A 23380-nucleotide genomic window follows, 5' to 3' on the forward strand; every position below is an offset into this window, starting at 1 on the left:
ATGTTAAAATTGCATTAAGCGTATTCACTGATCTTTGAATGTGAAACCATCCTTTCATTATAGAAATAAATCCAACCTACAAAAACAAATCCAAAACAATCAACACATGGCACCAAGAACATACATATTGATAATTATCTTAAATGTAAATGGATTAAATGCTCCAACCAAAAGACACAGATAGACTGGCTGAATGGATACAAAAACAAGACCCGTATATGGCCCACTTCTGATCTAGGGACACATACAGACTGATAGTGAGGGCAAGGAAAAAGATACTCCATGAAAATGGAAATCAATAGAAATAAATCTGACTTGGATTTTGTAACTTTTTTAAAAAGACACTTTAAATGTTTTATTTATTTTTTTATTTAAGCAAATAGGAAAACTCAGGGGTTTTGATTTTGCATGTCGGTGTTCTTCGGTCTTTATTTGAGGAGCTAGCGGAGAGGCCTTGATGGGGAACTGCTATGAGAGGAAGCACCTGACGCCCTGCTGCGGCTGCCCCTGCTGCACGCGACCATGGGCTACCCTGCCTGCCTGCCTGCCTGCCTGGTGCCAGCCTTCTCGCCGTGCCTGACGTCAGGCAGCCAGAGACCACGCAGCCCCTGGGGTACCGCTGTCCAGAGCAGCCAGCCCTTGACTCTTCCTGTATGCACACACGGAATGTCCAGCGCAGGAAATAACCTTCTGGTGGCATCCTCTTCATTCGTTAGCAAACACACCTTATCTTTACACCACCAAAATGACAGATGACTCCCTACCTTGCCAAAGACTTAGCCCCAGGAGAAAGCAGACTTGATCTGACAATGCTCTACAGTTGGCAATTTTTCAGGCTTACCATTTTTTAGCTGAATTGAAGATGCTGAACTATAGATAGCTACGTCTAATATAAAAAGAGTACTATAAAAATGTAACCATTCAAGGTGTTCGAAAGACTAGCAAGAATCAAAATATTACCAATAAGCAACCAAGTACTGAGATTGTAAGTCACCGCGCATTTCTTGCTTAAAGAGTTCCTTTTCTTGTTAACGAGTTTTTTTACTGAACAATTAAGATATGCCCATGTTAAAAAAGCCAAACAAAAATTTTAAACCTTTTTTTAATTAAAAAAAAAAAACCAAACAGTGGCAAATCCTACAAATAAAAGAATAAGCTCCTTTTCACTCCATTCCTCCTAATCTCCAAGGTTTTGGGAATGGGAAGCAAGCTGGAAATCACCCCCTCTTTCCAGAAATCAACAACGCATATCCAAGAGAGATAGGCCAACTGATGGGTAAATTTATGTTATAGATCAGCACCTAGATCAATAGTTCTATCTCTTCATGCTAAGCATTTCTGAGTATGTCTGAATTTAAGTTTAAATGTAAATTTACACAGTAACGATTTCAATGTTTCATCTGATGTCTCCTGTAACTTATGGGGATCACACAAGCAACTGAAACTTGCATCCACAGAACAAGCCTTCTCAAAATTAAAAATTATATTTACAGTCAGGCATTTGCCAAGAGCAACTGACATCACTTTCAATTATGTCAGTTAAAAATGAAGTTACTAAAAGTATAACATTTGATGACTTAATAAATTAATTTGCAGAAAAGTGAGCCAGAAAATCCTAATGATCAATCAAGATATCACACTAGCAAATTATTGCGTTAGATAAAATTATGACCCCAGAATGGTACTTTTTGCTATTTGTAAGTTACATTGCTACTCATGTAGCTTTCTTATCCCCATTATGATTTATAACTAATAAAACATTTTTAAAGGAAAGAGCTTTATAGTTTAGTGCCTTTAACTGTACTTTTTCTTGCTTTTGGAACAAAGGACCCTGCATTTCCATTTTGCACTGGGTCCTGAAAATTAGGTCACTGGCCCTTGTTGGAAGCTTGGTTGTGTTGGGAAGACTCTCAGGACCAACTGAGTGTGTCCGAGCAGAGAGAGCGGGAAAGTTCTTGGGAATTTGGCCTGGGTCCCCTAGAAGATGGGAGAGAAAGATGGAGGCATACAGAGCCTAGTGCCTGCTTCTTACCAGCAGGGTGAGTGGAGGGAGGGTAGCGGTGGGGAAGTCTCTACACCAGCCGTGTCAAGGTGAGGACTGGTGAGCTCCCGGAGTAACGGAGGCTGGAGGAGTTGTCAAGACAGAAGCCATCTCTTCTTTTTCTAATTTAGTTTTTATTTTATATTATAGTTGATGCACAATGTTGTGTTAGTTTCAGGTGTACAGCACAGTGAATCAGTTACACATATACACATGTCCACTCTTTTTTAGATTCTTTTCCCATATCGGTTACTACAGAGTATTGAGTAGAGTTCCCTGTGCTGTACAGTAGATCCTTGTTGATGATCTATTTTATATATAGTCGTGTGTATGGGATAAGAAAGGCAGAAGCCACTTGAAGGGCTCCACCTGCCACCTGACCGTGCAACAGAAGAGAGAGGCTGTGGATGGGGGCTGGGGGAAGAAGCCAAGGAGGAGAGCCATGGGAGGTCTGCTAAAGAGCGCATCACCCAGTTCAGGAAGGAGGTAGTGCGGGGGTCCCGTGAGAGGCCCTCTGAGTAACCACAGATGGGGCCCTTGAGAGAGACAGGCTTCTGGAGGCATTTGGAGATGCTGCCCTAATGGGCGAGGGGTGGGGGGTGGGGGAAACCTACAGGGATGTCTCTGATGCAGACTTCACCCCAGTCCCCTAATCTCTCCTGGTCCCAACTCAGAAAAAGATGGAGATGGAGTGGGAAGGAGGAGGTGGGGAAGGAGAAAAAGCAGAGATGGTGGTTTTGAACTGGCTGTGAGAGGGACACTTTGTACTCTCTGGAAGGACCTGAAAAGTTACGGATCTGCCCATACAATACCTCGAGGTGTGCACATCGGGGAGAAAGGGACTAGAATCACAGAAAAATAAGCCGTCTCCTGTTGGTCCTCTCATTGAGTTCATGGAAGACACTGGTGACTTGTGCATGTTAAGACACACATCTTTAAAATAGAAACAGACCTTGCACTACCTTATTTTTTCATAGAACATTTCTCAGAGATGGTTCCCTATCAGTACCCATAGAGGTGCCTTCCTCCTTCTAACGACTGCATCATGGTCCGTCTATCCACAGACCACAGTGAATGTAACCTGTCTTCTATCGATGGATATTTTGTTGGTCTTCAGTCTTGCTGTAGATGTATTACTTTTCAGATCAGAGAAAAAAAAGCATCGACTTCTTTTTAGTTACACATCATTGAAAGAGAAAGAAAAAACTGTATTTTTAAAATTCTTTGATTCATTTATACAGTGAACTCTTCATTGCTTCGGTGTTTTTTCTCCCCATGTGATGGTAATCTAGTATTTGATGGTAAAAAACTAAATGCTTTTGGAGTACCAGAGTCAGCACTCCATCACTCATTAGCTTGGTGGCCTTGGACACATTGTTTACATTTTCTGAGCTTTCCTTTCTTTGTCTATAAAATGAGGTTAGTAATTCCTACATGGAAGTGTTGTTATAAAGAGTAGAGACAGTCTTTGGAGAATATGGAGCATGCAGCAAAGGCTCATGTTTTTATAATTGATGTTTCTGTTTCTGTGTGAATGAGTCAGAGTGCAATAAACATTGACCTTTGGCTCGCTTTTCCATCATTCATCCCTCACTATGCATCCTGGCTGCCCTTGGCAATGATACATTTTTGAGGAATACAAGCAGTTTAATACTAACCTAAGCTACGGATGTTGAAGAGGAAGATACAGTGTTTAAAGGTGATGCAGTTCAAAGGCAAAGAAAAGTATATTCCTCTCCATTAATACTGTTCATTTGTTCTCAAAATGTGCTTCAAGGATTCCTGGGGCCACTCAAGAATCTCTTGAGGCACCTGTGAACTCAAAACTATTTTCAGAATAATACCAAGGAATGACTCACCTTTTTCACTCTTGTTCTCTCATAAGTGCACAGTGGGGTTTGCTGAAGGCTACACGATATGTGATGTCACCACACGCTGAATGCAGAAGTAGCTATGAGAATCCAGCTGTCCTCTATTAAGCCAGACATTAAAGAGATTTGTAAAAATGTAGAACAAAGCCCTTCTTCCCCATTTTTTGTTTGTTTTGGAAACAGAAAAAAATATGGTATTAATGTCAATATATGATGGGTTTATTATTTTTTAATGAATGAATTAATAAATATTTTGAATTCTTCTCAGTTTTCATTTCTATTGCACCAAATAATGATAGATATAACCCACACAAACAATAGCCCTTTGGAGCCCTCAATAATTGTTGAGTGTCAAGGGAATCCAAAAATTTTGAGAGCCACTAATATAGTTAATTGACATTTGGTCATAATACCAATTAAATTTGGACAATATCATTGTTTAAGAGAGACAAAAAAAGACACTGATGATGAGTTAATGGAAAGCTTAACTTTAATTTATAAATTTATAAATTTAATTAATAAGTTTTATATAATTTTAAAATTATTGATTCTGTAAGTCAGTCATTCAGCAAATATTTCATGAGCTCCTACTATGTGGTCAAGCATTGCTCTAGATGCTGGGAGAAGACCCTGTTCTCATGGAGCTTACCTTCTAGATGGAGCAGATAGACAGTAAACATGTAAACAAATAAACAAACAAGATAATTTCAGGTTGTGATAACTGCTTTGAAAGAAATACACAGGCTAATGTGATAAGAATCCCTGGGGGGTGTAAGGCATTGGGCTATGTGTTCATGAGAAATTTCAGACCTGGGTCAAGAAGACCTCAAAATCTATACTATGTTCATGGATTGGGAGAATAGGAGAATGGAAATGAACAGCTTACCATGCAAATAGTCCATGCATAAAAGGGTGCAAAGTAAATGACTGCTGTCCTTGGTGTGTGACAAATCTCTTTTTAAAAAACACCTCTCCCACCATTCCCTGGGAGTTGCTGAAGCAGGATTCTTTCAAGAGCTCAGGAGAAAGAGATCCCGTCAGGAATGCCATCGGAGTGCATGTTGACATGCAGAGAATTCCAGAGAGCGAGGTCAGACCAGGGTCAACTGTAGATAGAGGCTGACTTAAACCGGCAAGTGTGGGAGCAGATCCCTGGGGAGATACCAGAAAGGGAAGAACTGAGGACCTAGGAAATTGCCACTTTCAATATTTTAAGATACATCTTATCCACTTGATGTCTTTCCTAAAGGCTCTTAAATAGCTTCTGGAACCAAACTTCCATAAGAAATTAGAACCCCACCAAAGGATGTTTCTGGTGGCAGAGAAATCATGAAACGTCTAAATCACACCCACTTCAGATATGCAGCCGTGAAAACTCTCAGTCGTGTTTTTGGAAAACACACCAGCTTTTTATTCCCTGCATGTATTTGCAATCAATAAGGAAAATAGGCGATCCTGTGCGGCACTTAGTTTCAGCCAAGGTGCATATGACAGTTCACATTTCCATTTATAACAGAGGTTCTCACTCATCAGCAATGTGTGACTTAGAGCTGCCCTGACCGGCTCAGCACTCAAGCCAGCCTCCCTCCTGATAGTGTAACTAAAATTAAAGGAATACTCCAAACATCAAACCAGGACATTTCATTCCAGTTCTTCACCAACTGACACATGTTCCATTACACGTTACCTGCTCTCATGGCTTCAGCCACTACCTCTTTGCCAACGATCTGGTTCTCTCTCTCTCTCTCCCTCTCCTTCTCTCTCTCTCTCTCTCTCTCTCCATCCCATATTTCTACCCTATGCCCGGGATACAGGTAGCTGCTACCTCTAAGACGTTCCTTCTTTGATGTCACGCAGCATCTTTACAGTCAAAGGAACCAAAGTCTCTGGTTCCCAAAGCGATTTGTCCTCCTGTATCAGCTGTGATTGGCACTACTTTCCACCCTAATAAGAAACCTACAGAGCAGAGATCCCCGGGCTGAACCAAAGCTGGGATGCAACCATACCCCAGGTTATCTGAGGAGTGCATCCCAGCATATCTGGAGAATCAGTGGTACATCAAGAGGATTTACCTGGAGAATAAAAGATCAGAATGGAAAGAACAGGCCAGAGGTGGCAGCGCAGGATCTGCTTCAGATATTGGTCCCTTGACTTGGCCCCGTGGATTCACATTTGAATTTACGTGTTGCAGCTGAACGACTTTCTATATGACACAAAGCTTTGTTGCCCAGAGTGTGACCCAGAATAGATATGGGAAACTTGAGAATATAGCACAGCTTTGGCTCAGCTGGGGGATCCAGCACTACTTGGACGTCCCAGGTGTTTGCAACTGTGCAGACATGGCACAAAACTTCAGTGTTTTTCACATCCACGGGGCCTGCTACAGTAATTTAAAAAAAAACAAAAACGGAGAATAACAAGTGTTGGCAAGGACGTGGAGAATTTGGAGGCCTCGTACATTGTTATGGACTGTCAAATGGTTCCACACGGTGGAAAATAGTTTGGCAGTTCCTCAAAATTTTAAACATAGAATTATCACATAACCCAGCAACTCCACTCCTAGGTCTATACCCAAGAGAATTCAAAACAGGTACTCAAATAATTACATGTACACACATATTCAGAGTAGCACTATTCACAATAGCCAAGAGGTGGAAACAACTCAAGTGTCCATCAGCTGATGAATGGATGAACAAATTGTGGTATATACATTCAATGGAATATCATTCAGCCATTAAAAGAAATGAAATACTGTACATGCTCCAACATGGACAAACCTTGAAAGTATTATGCTCAGTGAAAGAGGTCAGACACAGAAGGTCACATATGGTAGGACCCCCATTTATGTGAAATATTCAGAATTGGTAATTCCATAGAAACAGAAAACAGGCTGGCAATGGGCAGGAGATGGGGGCAGGGAGGATAGGAAGTAACTGCTTAGTGGGTCCAGAGTTCTCTTTTGGAGCAGTGGAATGTTCCGGAACTGGATACAGGGGATGCTTGCACAGTAATGTGAATGTACTAAATGCCACTGAAATGTTCACTTTAAAAAGGTTAATTTTGGAGCTTCCAGGTTGGTGAACACGTTGAGGTGCTGGGAGCGTAGTGTGTGGAAAGGGCAGGGGAGCTCTGAGCCCCTTCCCACATCCCTCGCCTGAAGCATCTCTTCCATCTGCCTGTTCCTGAGTTACATCCTTTTCTAATAAATGGGTGATCTAACTCTTATGGCCCACTATATTTCTGATTAGATTGAAGTAATATGATGACGTAATTGAGAAGAAACAGTGAACACCTTCATTTTTTAGACAGGACAACACGGATCAGAAATTCTCTGTGAATTCTGGGGAAAAAGTAGCTGCTATCTATGCCTCACAATGAGATGTTTCCCTCAGCCCAGAAGAGTGAGTCCATGTTCTGAGCAACCTTGGTTGTAATGTTACCATCAATGAAAATATCACTCCAGGCCACTACTTTTTTTTGGTAATTATTTTTTTTATTGGAGTATAGTTGATTTACAATATTGTATTAGTTTCAGGTGTACAGCAAAGTGATTCAGTAATACATACATACATATATATATCTATCCTGTTTCAGATTCTTTTCCATTATAGGTTATTACAAAATGTTGAGTATAGTTCCCTGTGCTATACAGTAGATCCTTATTAGTTATCTGTTTTATATATAGTAGTGTGTACATGTCAATCCCAATCTCCTAATTGATCCCCTCCCTTCCTTCCCCTTTGGTAACGTTAAGTTTGTTTTCCATGTCTGTTGGGAGGGGGTGCTACTTTATATCTGGAATAGAAATGGAGAGGATGGCATCTGTGTATTTGAAGGAAGGAAACTTGGAAAATGCCTTTGTTCTTTATAATCAATTTATTATCTTGTTTGTAGAAAGGCTTCCCAGGTACTAAGATTACCAGCAACGCGGAGTACCTGAACAGCGGGATGTTATGAAGAAACTGAAGGAGGCTGCATTCCCAAGGACAGATGAAGTGAAAAGGGACCTTTTAAAGAAATGTAACATGGAATATCAAGAATATTTGCAAAGCAAAACAAACATAAAGCTGAAATTTTCCAAAAAACTGACACCTCTGAGATTGACAGAGACAGAAAGGAAGCAAACTGCTCAGATGCGCCAGCAGAAGCTAGAATGGGAGCAGTTTCTGGTTTTTGAAGATCAGCTCAAGAAGCAAGAATTAGCCCGAGGTTACAAGGGGAGCCAGGAACGGCACCCCCAAGCCCCCCACTCCCCCGACCCCGCTCTGTGAGAGCAGATTCACGAGCAGATTCATGGGACTGCTTTGTCCTGCTTTCGCCCGCCCCAGAACAATGCCTTGCTGAATGTATCTGCAGATCAGCCCAATAAAAGCGATGCGATCAATTCCGCTAGTCAGTCTCCTCCCCTAAACAGGGCCTTAAAGCAGCTGCTTATCTGAGTGCTGCACAGCGTTCAGCGGTTGAAGGGCTGTGATGTGCAGTTTTATCACGAGATCTTGGCCACACATTCTGCAGCTGGCAGATCTAATGCAGCAAGAGGAATGGAAACCTGTGGAAACTGACACAAGATGAATTCACTGTTATCCACGTGGTCATGCCGAAGCAGTCTGCGGGACCAGACTATTGAGACACGGAGAAAGTGGAAGAATTAGTCCGTGTTTAGGGTCAACAGGATGGATCCAGACACATTCGACCCAAACTGCAGTCTTGTCCCGCCCTGGTCGCCAGAGGCTATTGACATTTGATTGTTCACCAAAGCATAAAGACAGTGACACCTTCAGGCTCACCAGAGCAGCCAGCTTCTTGGGGTTCCTGCTTGTAAAAAGAAGGGCTTTCACCCACCGAGGACCCCAGGCTGTTCCATCCCTGCAAACATGTTTGGTAAATGACATAAAAATAATTGGGGCCAATGCATGTGACATGTTCCAACAATTAGCACTGCCAACACCAGACACCTAGCCGTGAACACGTGGTCGCTGGATGATTCCAGAAATGGCTGGCATTTTATATGTACACATTTGTAGATCAGAAAGTTTGGTATTTATCGCTCTTGCACATTTTGAAGTTTTCTTTTGGGGTTGTTCTGTCTCAAGAGAAGTCACAATGGTGTTAAATCTATGTCTAGTAATACCCCAATACTATGACCAGATAATAAATCGTGCGGCAAACAAACAAAAGGGCTAACCGAATGTGACTTTCACCTCAATTTAAAAAAATTAATCAATGTAGTTCACCCCATGAACCTAAGATCAGAGAAAACATAAATGATCATTTTACTAAAAGCAGAAAAAGTATGGGAAAGGAACAAGGAAATTTTGGTGCTGTCACAATGGACACCAGCATCTGGTCTAATAGGCCACTGAGTCCTGAAACATCTACGCCCCCCCCCCCCGAGCTGTCACCTGAGTTCAGGTCTCATCACCTCCAGCTGGGAGTGATGGACCAGCCTCAAGCCTGATCTCTGCCTCTGCGCCATCCTCGACTTCTGCAATGAGCTTTCTAAGGTGCAAGCCCGATTTTGCGAATCACCTTTGCGTACACTCTCCCTGTGACTCGGGTGTGGACGTGGACGTGTTTGCCTAGAACCACTCTGCTCTTTCTCTGGACATCCGAGTGTTGTCTGAAAAATGCCCCGGGTAGGAGGGGTGGGTATGAAGCCCCCAATCAAGCCAAGAGGGTCTGTAGCACAAATGCTCAGCCAAAAATGTTAGCAGCAGGAGGGACCAGACAGACAAGAGACAACTAATGAAAAGAATACCCACTCATTATTTCTAAAATATTTGACAAAATTTAAAAATATTTGACAGTCCTCACCCCTTTCATTGACCGCGCACTGTTTTCCAACGAGTACATAAGACATTTCAGGTGGGATGCGACACTTCAGCTTTAGACTCAAGGAACTTCACTGTAGGAAGTAATCATTTTGTCCAGCTTTTCTCCAACTTTCTTCTACAAAACACTGGGGTCTGCTAACCGTTCGAGGTAAAGACCACCAGGTTCGCCCAGTCAGTGTTGGTTTTATTCACTTACTGCAGCAAGGGCGGGTGTACACCAGCTGGGCTGTCTCAGTAAGAGGCTGTGTGGGAAGGGGCTTCTGTAGGACCTGGGTTTGTGCTGAGTGATTCTAAGGTGGGAAGGGTAGGGGAAACAGGAGTCAGGTCAGGGTTGGAGGTGGTCCTGAAGCGGGGTGCTTTAATCACTGGGTATCTCCAAAATCTCTGTCCTGGGGGTGAGAGGAGCAAAGCACCTCTGGGGAAGGCAGTGATAAGAACACAGGAGCCACTCACAGGCACTTTGCAGCTGCACTGTGGCCTCGCACTGGACGTGTTTATGACTCTCGGGAACATCTGCGCCGGCTTATCGGGGCTGATTTTTACTTTCTCAAGTCCCACAAGTTAGTGGGTGTTCCTGGAAAACAAGAGATCTAAATAAGCCTGTGAAACAATGGTAAATAAACACAATACTGGGCTTTCGGGAGCTTTGAACACGCTAAGGTGACTTGTGAATCTCCCGAAACACCGGCCATTTATTTCAACACAGCTGCCTGATTCTGTTCAAATGTAAGTCAGAACGTCCAGTGGTTTTTCATACTTCTCCCACACCCCGAGCATTTCCACTCTGACCTCTTTGCCTACGGATTCTGCCCCCTCCTCTCTCTGTTCCAACCACCCTGGCCTCTGTCGTGTTTCGTGAGCACTTCCCTTCCCTCTGCCCGGAATGCTTTTCCCCACGGGCCTGCGGAAACCGTTCCCACCTCTCCTTCAGGCCTTTGTTCAAAGGGAATCTTCCAGGGAGGCCTTCCCTGCTTTCTTTCCGTGAAATCAACCCCCTCCTCAACTCTTCCAGACGCCCTTTCACTGCTTTATTTTTCTTCTCAGCACTCATTACATCTCAGGTATTCTCCACTTTATTTTATTTTTTTCTTTGTGGTCTTTCTGCCTATGTGGGCTGGACTTTTTTAATTTTTAAAAAAAACCTTTAAAATTTTATTATTTTTTAAAATTTTATTTTTATTTTATATTGGAGTAGAGTTGATTTACAATGTTGTGTTAGTTTCAGGTGTGCAGCAAAGTGATTCAGTTACGTATATACATATATCCATTCTTTTTCAGATTCTTTTCCCATATAACTTATCATAGAATATTGAGTAGAGTTCCCTGTGCTGTACAGTAGGTCCTTGTTATTTATCTATTTTATATCTAGTAGTGTGTATGTATGTTAATCCCAAACTCCTGATTTATCCCTCCCGCCCACCTTTCCCCTTTGGTGACCATAAGTTTGTTTTCAAAGTCTGTGAGTCTGTTTCTGTTTTGTAAATAAGTTCATTTGTATCATTTTTTTAGATTCCACATATAAGTGATATATGATATTTGTCTTTCTCTGTCTGGCTTACTTCATTTAGTGTGGTCATCTCTAGGTCCATCCATGTTGCTGCAAATGGCATTATTTCATCCTTTTTTATGGCTGAGTAATATTCCATTGTATCAATACATATGTACCACACCTTTATCCATTCCTCTGTTGATGGACACTTAGGCTGCTTCCATGTCCTGGCTATTGTAAATAGTGTTCCAATGAACATTGGGGTGCATGTAACCTTTCAAATTATAGTTTTTCAGGATATATGCCCACGAGTGGGATTGCTGGATCATATGGTAGTTCTATTTTTAGTTTCTTAAGGACCCTCCATACTGTTCTCCATAGTGGCTCTACCACTTTACAGTCCCACCAGCAGTGTGGGAGGGTTCCCTTTTCTCCACACCCGCTCCAGCATTTATTATTTGTAGATTTGACGATGGCCATTCTGACCCGTGTGAGGTGATACCTCGTTGTAGTTTTGATTGATTTGCATTTCTCTGATAATTAATGATATGGAGCACATTTGCATGGGCTTGTTGCCCATCTGTATGTCTTCTTTGGAGAGATGTCTGTTTAGATCTTTGGGCAGGATTTTTAAGGATTTTGTCCCGTGGTGCATCCCCAGGGCCTGGAACCGTGGCAAGCACATAATAGGCACCTGATAAAGATTTGTCAAATGAGTGAATATGCAAACCCCTTCCAAACGTCTCCTCCAGCATAGGAAGTGGGGAGTGGGGCCTCTGTGTTTTCGATGTACAGACAGTAAAGAGGTTTTGGAAGAACACATGGGGAGCCTCGGGGACTCTTCTTCCAAAGTTTTAGAATAAAATCCCCAGATCTTTCCCCTGAAGTCAGTCTTTCCTTCAAAATCCACCCACCAGCCTGGAACCGAATACTGTGGACCGCTAGATGGCGCTGTTCACCACGCATCGTTGGATTCTTAGCCGTCGCCCTGCCGTCCTAAGACCTCGGAAATCACCTTTTTCCTAGAGACAAGTATTCCAAGGAATGGTTACCACTCCCTAGGCCATCTCTCTAGACCAGGAAGAAACCCAGAGTCCTACAGCATCATTTATCAACTAGCCACTCCCACCCAGGAGCACAGGTTAACACTTTGCTTGGGAGCAAAAGATATTTTTAGTGCAGTCGACCCTGGGTACCCGCAGGGATTGGCTCCAGGACCCCTGCCCCATATCAAAATCAAATCCCTTATGTAAAACGGCATAGTATTTGCACATAACCTAGGCACACCCTCCTAAATACTTCAAATCATCTCTACCTTGCTTATAACACCTAATACAATGTAAGTGCTATGTAAATAGTTACTGACGTGGCAAATTCTAATTTTGCCTTTTGGAACTGGAATTTATTTCCTTATTTATTTAAATTTGGAGGGATATTTTCGATCAAAGTTTGGTTGAATTCATGGATGCGGAATCCACTGATACAGAGGGCCAACTCTACTTGGAGTAGTACCCTGGTAAACGTAAGCAAAGCTTTGGACCTTTTTGAAAATTTGCAGGACTCCACGCCTCCCCTTTGAGCTTGACCAATGGCCTTCTTAGCACAATCCTGCCTTTTCCTCTCTGCCCTGCCCCTCTAGCCAATGAGGTAGAGCTTAAGATTCCAGCTCTGTTTCCAACCTTGAGCCACAGCAATGCGAGAGGCAGCATGAAATGGTGACCCGAGAATCTAGTGGAGGGAACTGAGTGAAGACAACATCTCCTGGGTCCCTGAGAAACTTATCCAACGTCTCTCAAGATGGGTTTACACGGCTGCATGATGGGGATAAAATGTCCTGGACAGAACAGATGGAGTGAGCATTACATGAAGCTGTATGAGGCTTCAAGCCAAGTTTTCTATAAAGCTTTGTTTTCCATTTCCAGATACTCTAACACTTAAGCCAGGGTGATTGGCTGGTCTGATGAACCCATGTCTGTAATCTCGGCTGGTCTTCAGATGTCCCAGGGAACAGAAACGCGATGGTTGACCCTCCCCACATTGTGTTGAATAATAGACCATTTGCTCCAGGTAAGTCTGCAAATGCAGGCATAGAAAGCTACTGTCTCTGTAAATGTCAGTTGACCAGCAACTATCTATGGAGAACTTGTGATTTGCTTTGGTGTTTTAGGAAGATTATTCTGGAAGCCAAAATATGACAGATCGGGGAAGGGGTGAAGACAAAGACACCAGTTCTTCAGTGAAATATCATTGTTTCTTACCCTTGAGAGGAAGTACGTAAGTCAAGGAGTATTAGAAAGGTTGTTAGTTTTTGCTCCCTGCCCTCCCTTTTTTCAAGCAAAACACCCAGAAATAATGGTTCCGTTTGGGGAACAAAGGCACATCCCAGGGGCTGTTCACTCACTGCAGCCATGCTCTCCCACAAAGACGGTGCCCACAGTGAGTGACAAGAAAGCCCAGTTGCGCCTTTGCTCAACCAGACCCTTGGCTGGGGACTTCCTGATTGCCAATCCCATGGGACCATCTCCTTTCCCAGAAATCACCCTACAGCCCGTTCCTTCCTCTCCTACTTAGAACTGTGGGGCTAACTTCTTGAGCTTCCTTCACGTCACAACCCATCGCCCTTCCCTCTCCCCAACCCCAAAGGCCTACCTATTTTCTATTGCCCCTCCTCCTTTCCTCTTTTCTCCAAGTACTACCATACACTCTTCTCCGTTGTGGTTCTACTCTTTCTCAGCTCACATTCAGAGTGCTGAAACACATCAACAAGAAGAGAAAAAGGAGATTATTTCCTGTGACTTGATTTTATAAAAATAGAATGGATTTTATAAAAGGAAGCAGCAGCCAGGAGTGGTATTCAGTCACCTAGTAGTTACTCTAATTATAGATGGTTGGGTGTCACAGGCAACCATATTGAGTGACCGGAAGGTTGCATCAGACAGGATTTCTCATTTCCAACTTCCCCTGTTAATGCCCTGTGTATGCCCTGGTCAGCATCTTTAAATTACAACCTGACTGTTACACAAATAGGAAGTCTTCCCATTAGCTGAATTGTGGCCTGCAATTTTGTCTTACAAAGGATGTTTGATTCCCAGACCCTGGCTTGATTCTCCCACGATTTTGCTGACTTACTGTTTCCCTAGAAAGAATGGACATTTTGCCTGGGAAAAGATGGACACGTAGGAATTCCAATTGGGAAAAAGAGAAAGAGTCAAAATCCTGTTCCCATTTCAGTAAACTGTGTGTTCTCTGCCCCTCCCCCAAAATTCCTTTGCTTCTGATATTTAGCCTTGAAATCTCTGTTCCAAGAATGTGGAAGGATTAAGATGCCATAAGCCTGATATTCAAATCAGGAGTTTCCACTCCTATAGAATCTAGACGAGAACTAGGACTTAAAAATAGAAAAACCAGCCTGGCATTAAATGAATTCAGCACCTCTGAATTTATTTATAACCTTTTCCTTGGCCTTTTATCCAAACGGATTTCTGGGATTTTTTTTTTTTTGAGGGAGGAACCTCTCAAAGTGGCTCCTTCTGCCTCTAACAGAAGTCATAAGCTGGCCCTCCACAAACCACATCCAGCCAGCTGATGTATTTAGTTCGGCTCACATAGTGTTTTTTAAAAAGAAGAATTAGTTGTCAGCGTTTAACATTTGTACGTAAAAATATAGGTTTCTATGAAATAAATATTTCTATAGATATACATTTACATAAAATACAGATTTCTGTATTGTCTTGGGAAAAATAAAACCAGATGAGGCAGCCCTGGGATGTTATTTCCACATGGGTCCTTGGGGGATGTGAACCATTAACCCAGTAGGAAATATACAAGGCAGATCATTCATAGGAAAAAGTGGGGCTGGGAAGGTGACCTGTTTTCTTCCAGATCTACATCTCTAGGTCTGAACCTTAACTCCAATGAGCATTCAGTTCTACCACCTCAACGTGTCTGAAACTAAATGCAGCTTCCTAAATACCTGCCAGACATCTGGTTTCTGAAAGCAGCACAGCGCGCCTTCTGACCATGGAATCGGCTTTAAGTCTTCGCTCTTCTTCCCTGCCACCCCTCCTTCCCCATCCGCCATGCCCCGAGGCTTATGCTCTCAGAAGTCCACTGGGCAATAAGATAGCTACCAACCACGTGAGCACCTAAAATGTGGCTAGTGCGAATTGAGATATACCGTAAGTGAAAAAGACACAAGGGATTTTAAATATTTATGCTAAAAAATAATGATAATCCAAACTGGCTGATTAATAATTTTACGTGGATTACCTACTAAAATGATATTTTTGACGTACTGGGTTATATTAAATAATATTTAACTAGTTAAATATTATTAAAATTAACTTGCCCATTTCTCTTTACCGTTTTTAACATGGGGTCTAGAAAATTTTAAATGATACGTCTTGAAAAATTTTAATCACATTTGGGGTTCACATTTGTGGCTCACATTATCCCTCTATTGGACAGCGCCCTTCAAAACATCTCTTCGCATGATGTGATGAGGTGCTAATTATCGCTACAATGGCAGTCAGGTTACAACACATAAATGTACGAAATCAACACGTTGTACACCTTAAATTGACACAAAGTTATGTGTCAAATACATTTCAAGAAAAAAGAATCTCTCTTGGCTTTGTCCTAACCTTTCTGACCTTGCTGCCAACCTATAGCCTAGTTTCTCACATGCTTTTGCTCCTAAAATTTCACATTAGTCTAGGCTTTTCTCCCTTCTAATCTGCTCTGCACACCCTGGCCGAGTTTATCTGCCTAAAACACTACTTTTATCATGAAACGCTCCTGCTCAAAAACTAACACCAGCTCCCATCTCTACCCCATAAAGTCCAAATTCTTGATAATAACAGCTTCCACTTTAAAAACCTATTGTGCACATTATGTAATTCTCCCAACAACCTAACACCTAGAATGTCAGACATTTTGCTTTCTAAATAGAACAAAAAGGACTGCAGCATTTGCCTGAGCTGGGAGGGCAGAGGGAAAGCACCTCTGAGCTGAGACGTTACAAGGATAACACAGTTAAAGCATCCAAGCGGCGGCTCCTTCCCTTACGATGATTTTTACACCTCACAGTCAACTAAAGAGCAATCGACATCTGTAGATGTGTTAGCTGAACTATTTTTACATCAGTTGAGAGAAAGAATAATAGCACTGAAAGAAGAAACTGTTATATTTGCATTTCAGAAAACCAAAACCAGGAGTCAACCAGAAAAGCTTAAGAGAAACAGTGCTCTTCACTCACCCACTGTAGGTCCAAGTTTCCTATATATATATACAGTTTTGTCACAAAATAGAAAATTTGAATTATACCAGTCTGAAATGCAGTGGTACAACAACAACAATAAAATATCATTTCGTCTTAAAATTTGAAAAGCATGAATTAAAAATTCGTCAGTAATTATATACATCCAAAACTAGCAGAGCTACTGACTCATTAGTTGTGTTGATAATTCTACATGGCAACATGTATTCATCTTGGGAAGAGAGACCGTTTGGATTCACCTCGAATTACATGAGTTTTTTACTGTGCTGTCTTCAAGACTTCATCCTTTTCACAAAATACAACATCCTATACACATTTTCTTTCATTTTTTCAGCTACAGATCAGATAGGTTTTGCCAAAAACTGTCTAGCAGAGTCGTTGGTGCACGGGTCTTGAAATCAGACAAAACCACATTTTACCATGTATTGTGTTACTTCAGGCAGAATTGTTTAGCAGTTCTGTGCTTCAGTTACGGCTTCTTTAAATTGGGCATAATTACGCTTTCCTCCCAAAGTTTTGTAAGAATTCAACGAGATAATACACATTGTTAACACGGTGCTTGACCTGTGGTAAGAGTTCTCAACGGACAATGGATAAGATGACGTCCTACCTATCTGGCCTCAGCATCCTCCTGTTAGAAACAGTTTTCTAAGCAGCTAGAAGACTCTACGAGAAGGTGGGGCTTTGGCGTCCAACGCTCTCTACTAAACTGTAAGTTTAATAGACGGAGTGTTACCCAGGACACGGGGTTGGGTGGGGTCGGAACGAGCGCGCCCGCCTGTCTGCTTTGCCGCGGCCGCGACGCAGACGCCGGACCGGAGCCTGCAGGCCGGGCCCAGCTGCCTGGCCCTTCCGTCCTCCAGCTCTGCCCGGCCGCCCTGGCAATGAAAACACCGCCACGTGGCCTGCAGCCCTGGCGTCACGCGCCTTCGCCCAATGGCAAGCCGTGTCTCGGAGTTGGGGGCGGGTCTCCAGCAGGGCGGTTCCGCCCACAGCCGTCGTCAATTGGCCAAGAGTGAGCCGTGGCGTGGGCTGATGACCAATGGAGGCCGGCAGTGGGGACCCCGCCCTCTCGGTGGCTGGGTCCGCGGGACCGGCAGGAGGGGGCGGGGCGGGGCGGAGCTGAGCGATGAGGGGCGGGGCGACACGGGGCCCGGGCGGGGCCGGGGGCGGGGCCCGGGCGGGGCCCGGGCGGGGCCGGGGGCGGAGGGGGCGGAGTGGGCGGAGGGGGCGGGCAACCCGGCCCGCGGGGCTGGCGCCAGCGCGCTGCTGAGGTGGCTGTCGCCCGCTTGGAGCGGCGGCTTCCCGGGTCGAGCCCCCGATGGAGGCCGGGGCCGCAGACGGCCCCTCGGGCGGGGTCGAGGAGGCGCTCAGCTGCTTCTCTTTCAACCAGGACTGCACGTAAGCCGAGGCGCCTGCCCTGCCGGGAGGTGGGGGAGAAAAGTCGCGATCGGGGGTGTCGTCCAGTTGGCAACTTGTGCAAGAGGTGCGGGCCTACGCCCCCAGAGGCCTCGGCGGACGGCCGGTGCTGCCCGGACCGGTGCGGGTCCCCGGGCCGCCCCCTCCGTCCTCCAGGAGCGGGCTGAGCACCCCCATCGCCCGCTGCCGGCCGAGAGCCAGGAGGGCCCGGCCGAGGGAGAAGGAGGGAGTTAGCCGGGGGAGTGGGGCTGAAGGAGGCTAAGGAACGTGGGGGGACGGGGGGGGCGGGGTAGTGACCAAAGTGGGGGTCTGGGGAAGGAGGGGCAGAGGCCAAAGCAAAGGAGATGGGAGAGGACGGGGAAGTTGCAAGCTGACCCAAGGCGAGGTAGTTGGGGCCCAGGAAGACGGGAGTACAGGAAAAACTTTCCCATTTGTCCTTGAGCATCTCAACGTGGCATCTGGGCAGGGCCAATGACTCAGAGGCAGCCTATCCCTGCGGCCAGGCCAGCCCCGGTGCCAGCCCCGATCCCAGCCCCAGCGCAGGGCACCTCGCCCGCCGGATCTGGGTGTCAGGAACCTCTCCATTGCTCTCACTGTGTCTTCACGTAGACCACTGGAGAGGCCGAGCCGCCTCCTGGGAGTCCGGAGCCCTTTCCCGGCCCAGGCTGCCTTCCGGGAGAAGCACGAACTCCACTCTGTTGCTTTTTGACTGGATTTTTAACGTTTCACCTTGATGTTCCCATTGGGACTTTGGCCAGAGAGCCGGGAGTTGCTGAACTGTGTTTCAGACATCTGGAAGATGTCCCTTAGAAGAAAACTCCCGCTCCCTTACCTCTTTTCATGGGATTGTTAGATGCCAGCTCTGGGCACCATATGGAATAATCTCTTTGGAATGTGCACCCAGAGCACTAGGCAGTGATGACCTCTTCCCAGTTTCCCATTTCCTGCTGTACCAGTCTCTGTTGTGCTCCTTGTTTGGAGTCGGCTTCAGGTGTGTGTTGGCCGTCTGTGCCTGGGCTATGCTAATACTGAACATTCAGTGGTGTAATTAAGGCCATCGTGTACCATAAGCAACCCTGGCTTCCATTCCCTTTGTGTTTCTGTTTAAAAACACCCTATGCCAAACAATATACCTTTGTTCGAAAAAGCTGTACGTGTAATCGTGTAATCCAGTAGCTGGACAACTGGGTTAGATGACGGACTTTCAAGCTTTCCTTGACCACAGCCCACAATAAGAAATATATATTACAACATTACCCAATATCCAGATATAGATGTGTGTGTATACACACACACACACACACACACATATATATATGTATAATATCACTGAAAAGCAATTCACAACATGCTGTTTACTCTTAATGTGTGCAATACCCTCTGGTATTTTGTGTTTCTTTTTTTTTAAAGCCATTTGTGGCTTACTAAATTATTTTCTCATGGGTTGAGAGCCACAGTTTACAAATATGATGGTCTAGATACACTTCTGATGTTTTGTAAGAAACATTTTGCAAGAGAGGATGGCTGTTGAAATGCCTGGGCGTTTGCCTTCCCAGTTGAAAGCAGGTTAAGGAGGGGAGCTAGCTAGTTTGCTTCTTAGTAGGAAATGTTCTCAATTCTGCTTTGTAGCATTGTTTATTACATTTTTTTAAAGGGATGTTAATTTTTACTCGAGGTAAGTCCCAGCTTTCTATAGCAGTTGGATAAGAATGTTATTTTCAAAACGGTAGGGTGCTTGGGAAGTTAATTTCCTTAGTCCCTACGGTCAGTTCTGTCTTCCTGGCTCTGCTGGGCAGCTCTGTCGCACCTATAAATAAAAGTTTTTGTCACAGTCAGTTGCTTTGAGCCTCAGAGGGTATGACATTGGATTTTAAAATAAGTCAAGCCCCTTGCCGAATACATTTCGGAGTGTCAGCGTGTCTTTTTCTATAAGTATAGGCCAAATTTAGGGTCCAGTTTTTCTGGAGAAGGTTAGTTAGAAGACAACTAACCTTTAGCAGTCTTCACTCATCCTTCATGCTTGGCCCTGTGCCAGACAATTTGGGTGTGTTTTTTCATTTGATTCGTGGTATGTATTTGTCCCAAATCCCATTTTCATGAGAGGTGATGAGAATTTTTTTTCTTCCTACAAAAAGGCCTTATGAATGAAGTAAGGGTTTAGTCTGAATTCCTTGATTCAGAGTTTTTTGTGGTCATTGATCAACCATTTAAAGCACAACAGTGATCACACTGCCATTTCCCATATTTAAAATTCGTGTGGAGCAGGGCATAGGTTTGAAAGTTATTTTAAGTTGCCAGATCTTTTGGTTAATATTATAAGACTCTAATTACAACATTTTTTCCCTCACTTGCAAGCTTTAGAAACCTTGGTTTGCAACTAAATGCACACATATTTATGTGAAAAAAGTTTATGGGAAGAAGGTTTAGGAACAGTGATCCCTATGGAGTATGTATATTTTGAAGTTGTAAGATGCGGCTGGCTGGCCTTTCGAGTTTGTTGTCATTAGAAGCCAAGCCCCAGTTCTAAGCGCACTGTTGCCTGATGCAAACGTCTAATCCCCCAGGTTAGCTGCTCAGCAGGTCGGTTGGGGGTGGGGGTGCGGGGGGCGAAGCAGCCACCTTGCTGATTAAAAGTCAACTGCCATCCCAGCGAAGAACAAATGTTAGGGTAGAAAAAAAAAAAATTCCAGGGAGAATCATATGACCTTCTCTTTTTTAGGCTAGTGAAACAAGAGCCTTGGCCATCCAGGCTTGTAGCAGTAAGCTGCTTATTTTAGTCTATGTCTCCCTGTGAAGAGCGAAGCTCACCTTTTCATACGTTTATTTTGAATGAGGGAGTTGGACTAATTGTTAGGTCTACGTAGGACCATTTTAAGGTCCATTTCAGCCCTGACATCCCATTTCCCAGGGGTCAGGGTCCGATGGCTTATTCTGAGGATGCGCTGGGTAAGATTGTGGTCATCGCTGAGGTGTTGAGGGCAAAGCAGGAGAGAGCTGGATAGGAATTCTCAGCTGCCGAACAAAACCGACCCATTTGCTTTCATCCTGGGGCCAAGAAAACCTGGGTGCACACTGTGTATCTATCGGTTGAAGAGTGAAAAATTAAGAAGACAAGATTCTGGACTTCCCTGGCGGTCCAGTGGTTAAAGCTCTGCACTTCCGATGCAGGGGACGTGGGTTTGATCCCTGGTCAGGAAACTAAGATCCCACATGCTGCACTGCGCAGCCAAAAAATTAAAAAAAAAAAAAAAAAAGAAGACAAAATTCGTTTAGCCCCCGTAGTCCCAGATAAGGTTTAGATTTTGCTCTGTTGGTAGGTTGCAGTGCTGGCTTTGTGGAGCCGAGGATAAAGCAGAGTTCTCAACCATGGCTGCCCGTGAAAGTACTTGAACTGAAAAAAAAAAAAAAAGAAAGAAAGAAATCCAATTAAATAAAAAGCACAGGGTTGGGGGAGCAGGGTAGACAGTCATCAGTATTCTTCTTAAAACTTCCCAGGTGAGTTTAATGTGCAGCCAGGGATGAGAACCACTGGTATAAAGTATCTGAGATGCTTTCATGGAAAGTGATGGAAGGAAGCATCTATTAAATTTTGCCTGCTAATGACCTACTGTGTCTTCTAACATCACGTATTTCTTTTCTTTTTTTTTTAAAGATTTATTTATTGCTTGATTGATTGATTGCTATGTTGGGTCTTCGTTTCCGCGCTAGGGCTTTCTCTGGTTGCGGCAACCGGGGGCCACTCTTCATCGCGGTGCGCGGGCCTCTCACTGTCGCGGCCTCTCCCGTTGCGGAGCACAGGCTCCAGACGCGCAGGCTCAGTAGCTGTGGCTCACGGGCCCAGTTGCTCCGCGGCATGCGGGATCTTCCCAGACCAGACCGTGTCCCCTGCATTGGCAGGCAGATTCTCAACCACTGCGCCACCAGGGAAGCCCCACGTATTTCTTTTTTAAGCAAGAAAGAAAGAAAGAAAGGAGGAAGGAAGGACGGAGGGAGGGAAGGAAGAAAGTGAAGGAAGGAGAGAAGGAAGGGAGGGAGGGAGGAAGGAAGGAAGGAAGGAAAAAAAAAATTTACCTCTTGGTAGCACTGTGATGAATATTGTCAAACATGCCATTTTTCCTATTTCTGCCCAGCTGGGAAAGCGTGGCCCCTGGTGGGGTTGACGTTTCATTTGATGATAGAGCCCATTCAGTTTCAGGTCTCTTAACCATTTCACATGTTTGTATGTAGTTGTCTTTGACTTCTTCCTTTCGACTGGACCTGCCCACCTGAAAAGGCATGCTTGCTTCACCATCTAGAAAGTGATCAAATGTCTCGGCTCCTGAGGCTGTATGTTTATCTGTCCCCTATGAGGCTCGAGGGACGGAGGGTGTCTCTCTTCAGACCCACCTGTGGTTGGACCCAGTACCTGCTGTCACTCCCAGGCTGTCCTTGCCTTCACAGATCCCTCGCGATTGGAACCAAATCTGGTTATAAGCTGTTTTCTTTGAGTTCTGTGGAGCAGCTTGACCACGTCCATGGAAGCAGTAAGTGTGTGTGTGTGAGAATCTCAGGGCACCAAATCCACCCTCTAGACTCTAAGCTGGGGCGCTTCTCGGCTTTCTGCATTTCCCTCCACTAACCCTCAAACTTACAGAGTCAGTATTTTTTCAGATTTAAATATAAATCATTGTTTCCACTTGCTTTAAAAAAAAAAAAACCACCATGAAACACTAGTAAGATTTGGCAATAGCTTAAGTAACATTCTCTTTTTACATTAAGAAATCCTTTGAAACTGTATTGTTGACACTTTTTCGTATACTCATATGCACGGTCATCAGTTTTTATAACTGTTGAACTGAAAGTTCACTTACGATTTTTTTTTTTTTTTTGCCCTTTTATTGGCACTGTAGAATATTGGTAACATTCATTCAGTCATGGAAGTATTGTCCTTGTTTTAATAAAGCAGTAGTCTCCCATTCACAGAGTCCATATCAAAGACATTGAAGTACTTCTAGTGAATATTAAAAACAGGTCCAGCTTAGAAATATGCCTCTCTCATTGTCTCAGGGAGGGTTGTTGTTTATGCCACCATCATATTGACGAAAACACACTCTTTGGATTCCCTGGAAAGAAAGTGGCTTGGCAAATAATATCTTAGGCTCCCAATTCATTTGTAAGATGTGATTTTTACTATAACATTTTTGTGAAGATTCTGCTCTGTATCTGTCCTGCGTTGTTCCCTCTGGGACTTGCTGGAGCCCAAGAAAGGCAGGCGTGTGAAAAGAGTGTTCCCAGAAAGACACGGAGGCCTCCTGTCTACAGGCGCTCCAGAGGCTTCCTGATTTACCTTCTTCCTGGGTACAGAAGGACTTCCGTGGTCATAGCACAGATGTCCGGGGTATTACCAACAGGAAAGGGATTCCGGAGAGAGTCAGGGAGCACAGCAAGACGGGCACGAGGCACAGAATT

General features: G+C 44.2%; 1 protein-coding gene and 1 pseudogene across 3 annotated transcripts in view; both read left to right on the plus strand.

Annotated features, from left to right (window-relative positions):
- The first annotated feature begins 522 nt into the window (after positions 1-522).
- On the plus strand, positions 523-17532 carry LOC133080884 (AMSH-like protease; annotated as a pseudogene).
- Positions 17533-17752: 220 nt separating this feature from the next.
- The window catches only part of WIPI1 (WD repeat domain, phosphoinositide interacting 1), a 30626-nt gene continuing 24998 nt past the window's right edge, over positions 17753-23380 (plus strand). For all 3 annotated transcript variants that reach the window (XM_061174660.1, XM_061174662.1, XM_061174661.1), the window contains exons 1-2: positions 17753-17914; positions 22373-22455. In XM_061174660.1, the coding sequence (XP_061030643.1) occupies positions 17835-17914; positions 22373-22455 (163 nt within the window). In that variant the 5' untranslated portion in view covers positions 17753-17834. The remainder of the gene's footprint in view (positions 17915-22372; positions 22456-23380) is intronic.

The sequence above is a fragment of the Eubalaena glacialis genome, chromosome 19 (genome assembly GCF_028564815.1).
Source record: "Eubalaena glacialis isolate mEubGla1 chromosome 19, mEubGla1.1.hap2.+ XY, whole genome shotgun sequence".
Taxonomy (NCBI): domain Eukaryota; kingdom Metazoa; phylum Chordata; class Mammalia; order Artiodactyla; family Balaenidae; genus Eubalaena; species Eubalaena glacialis.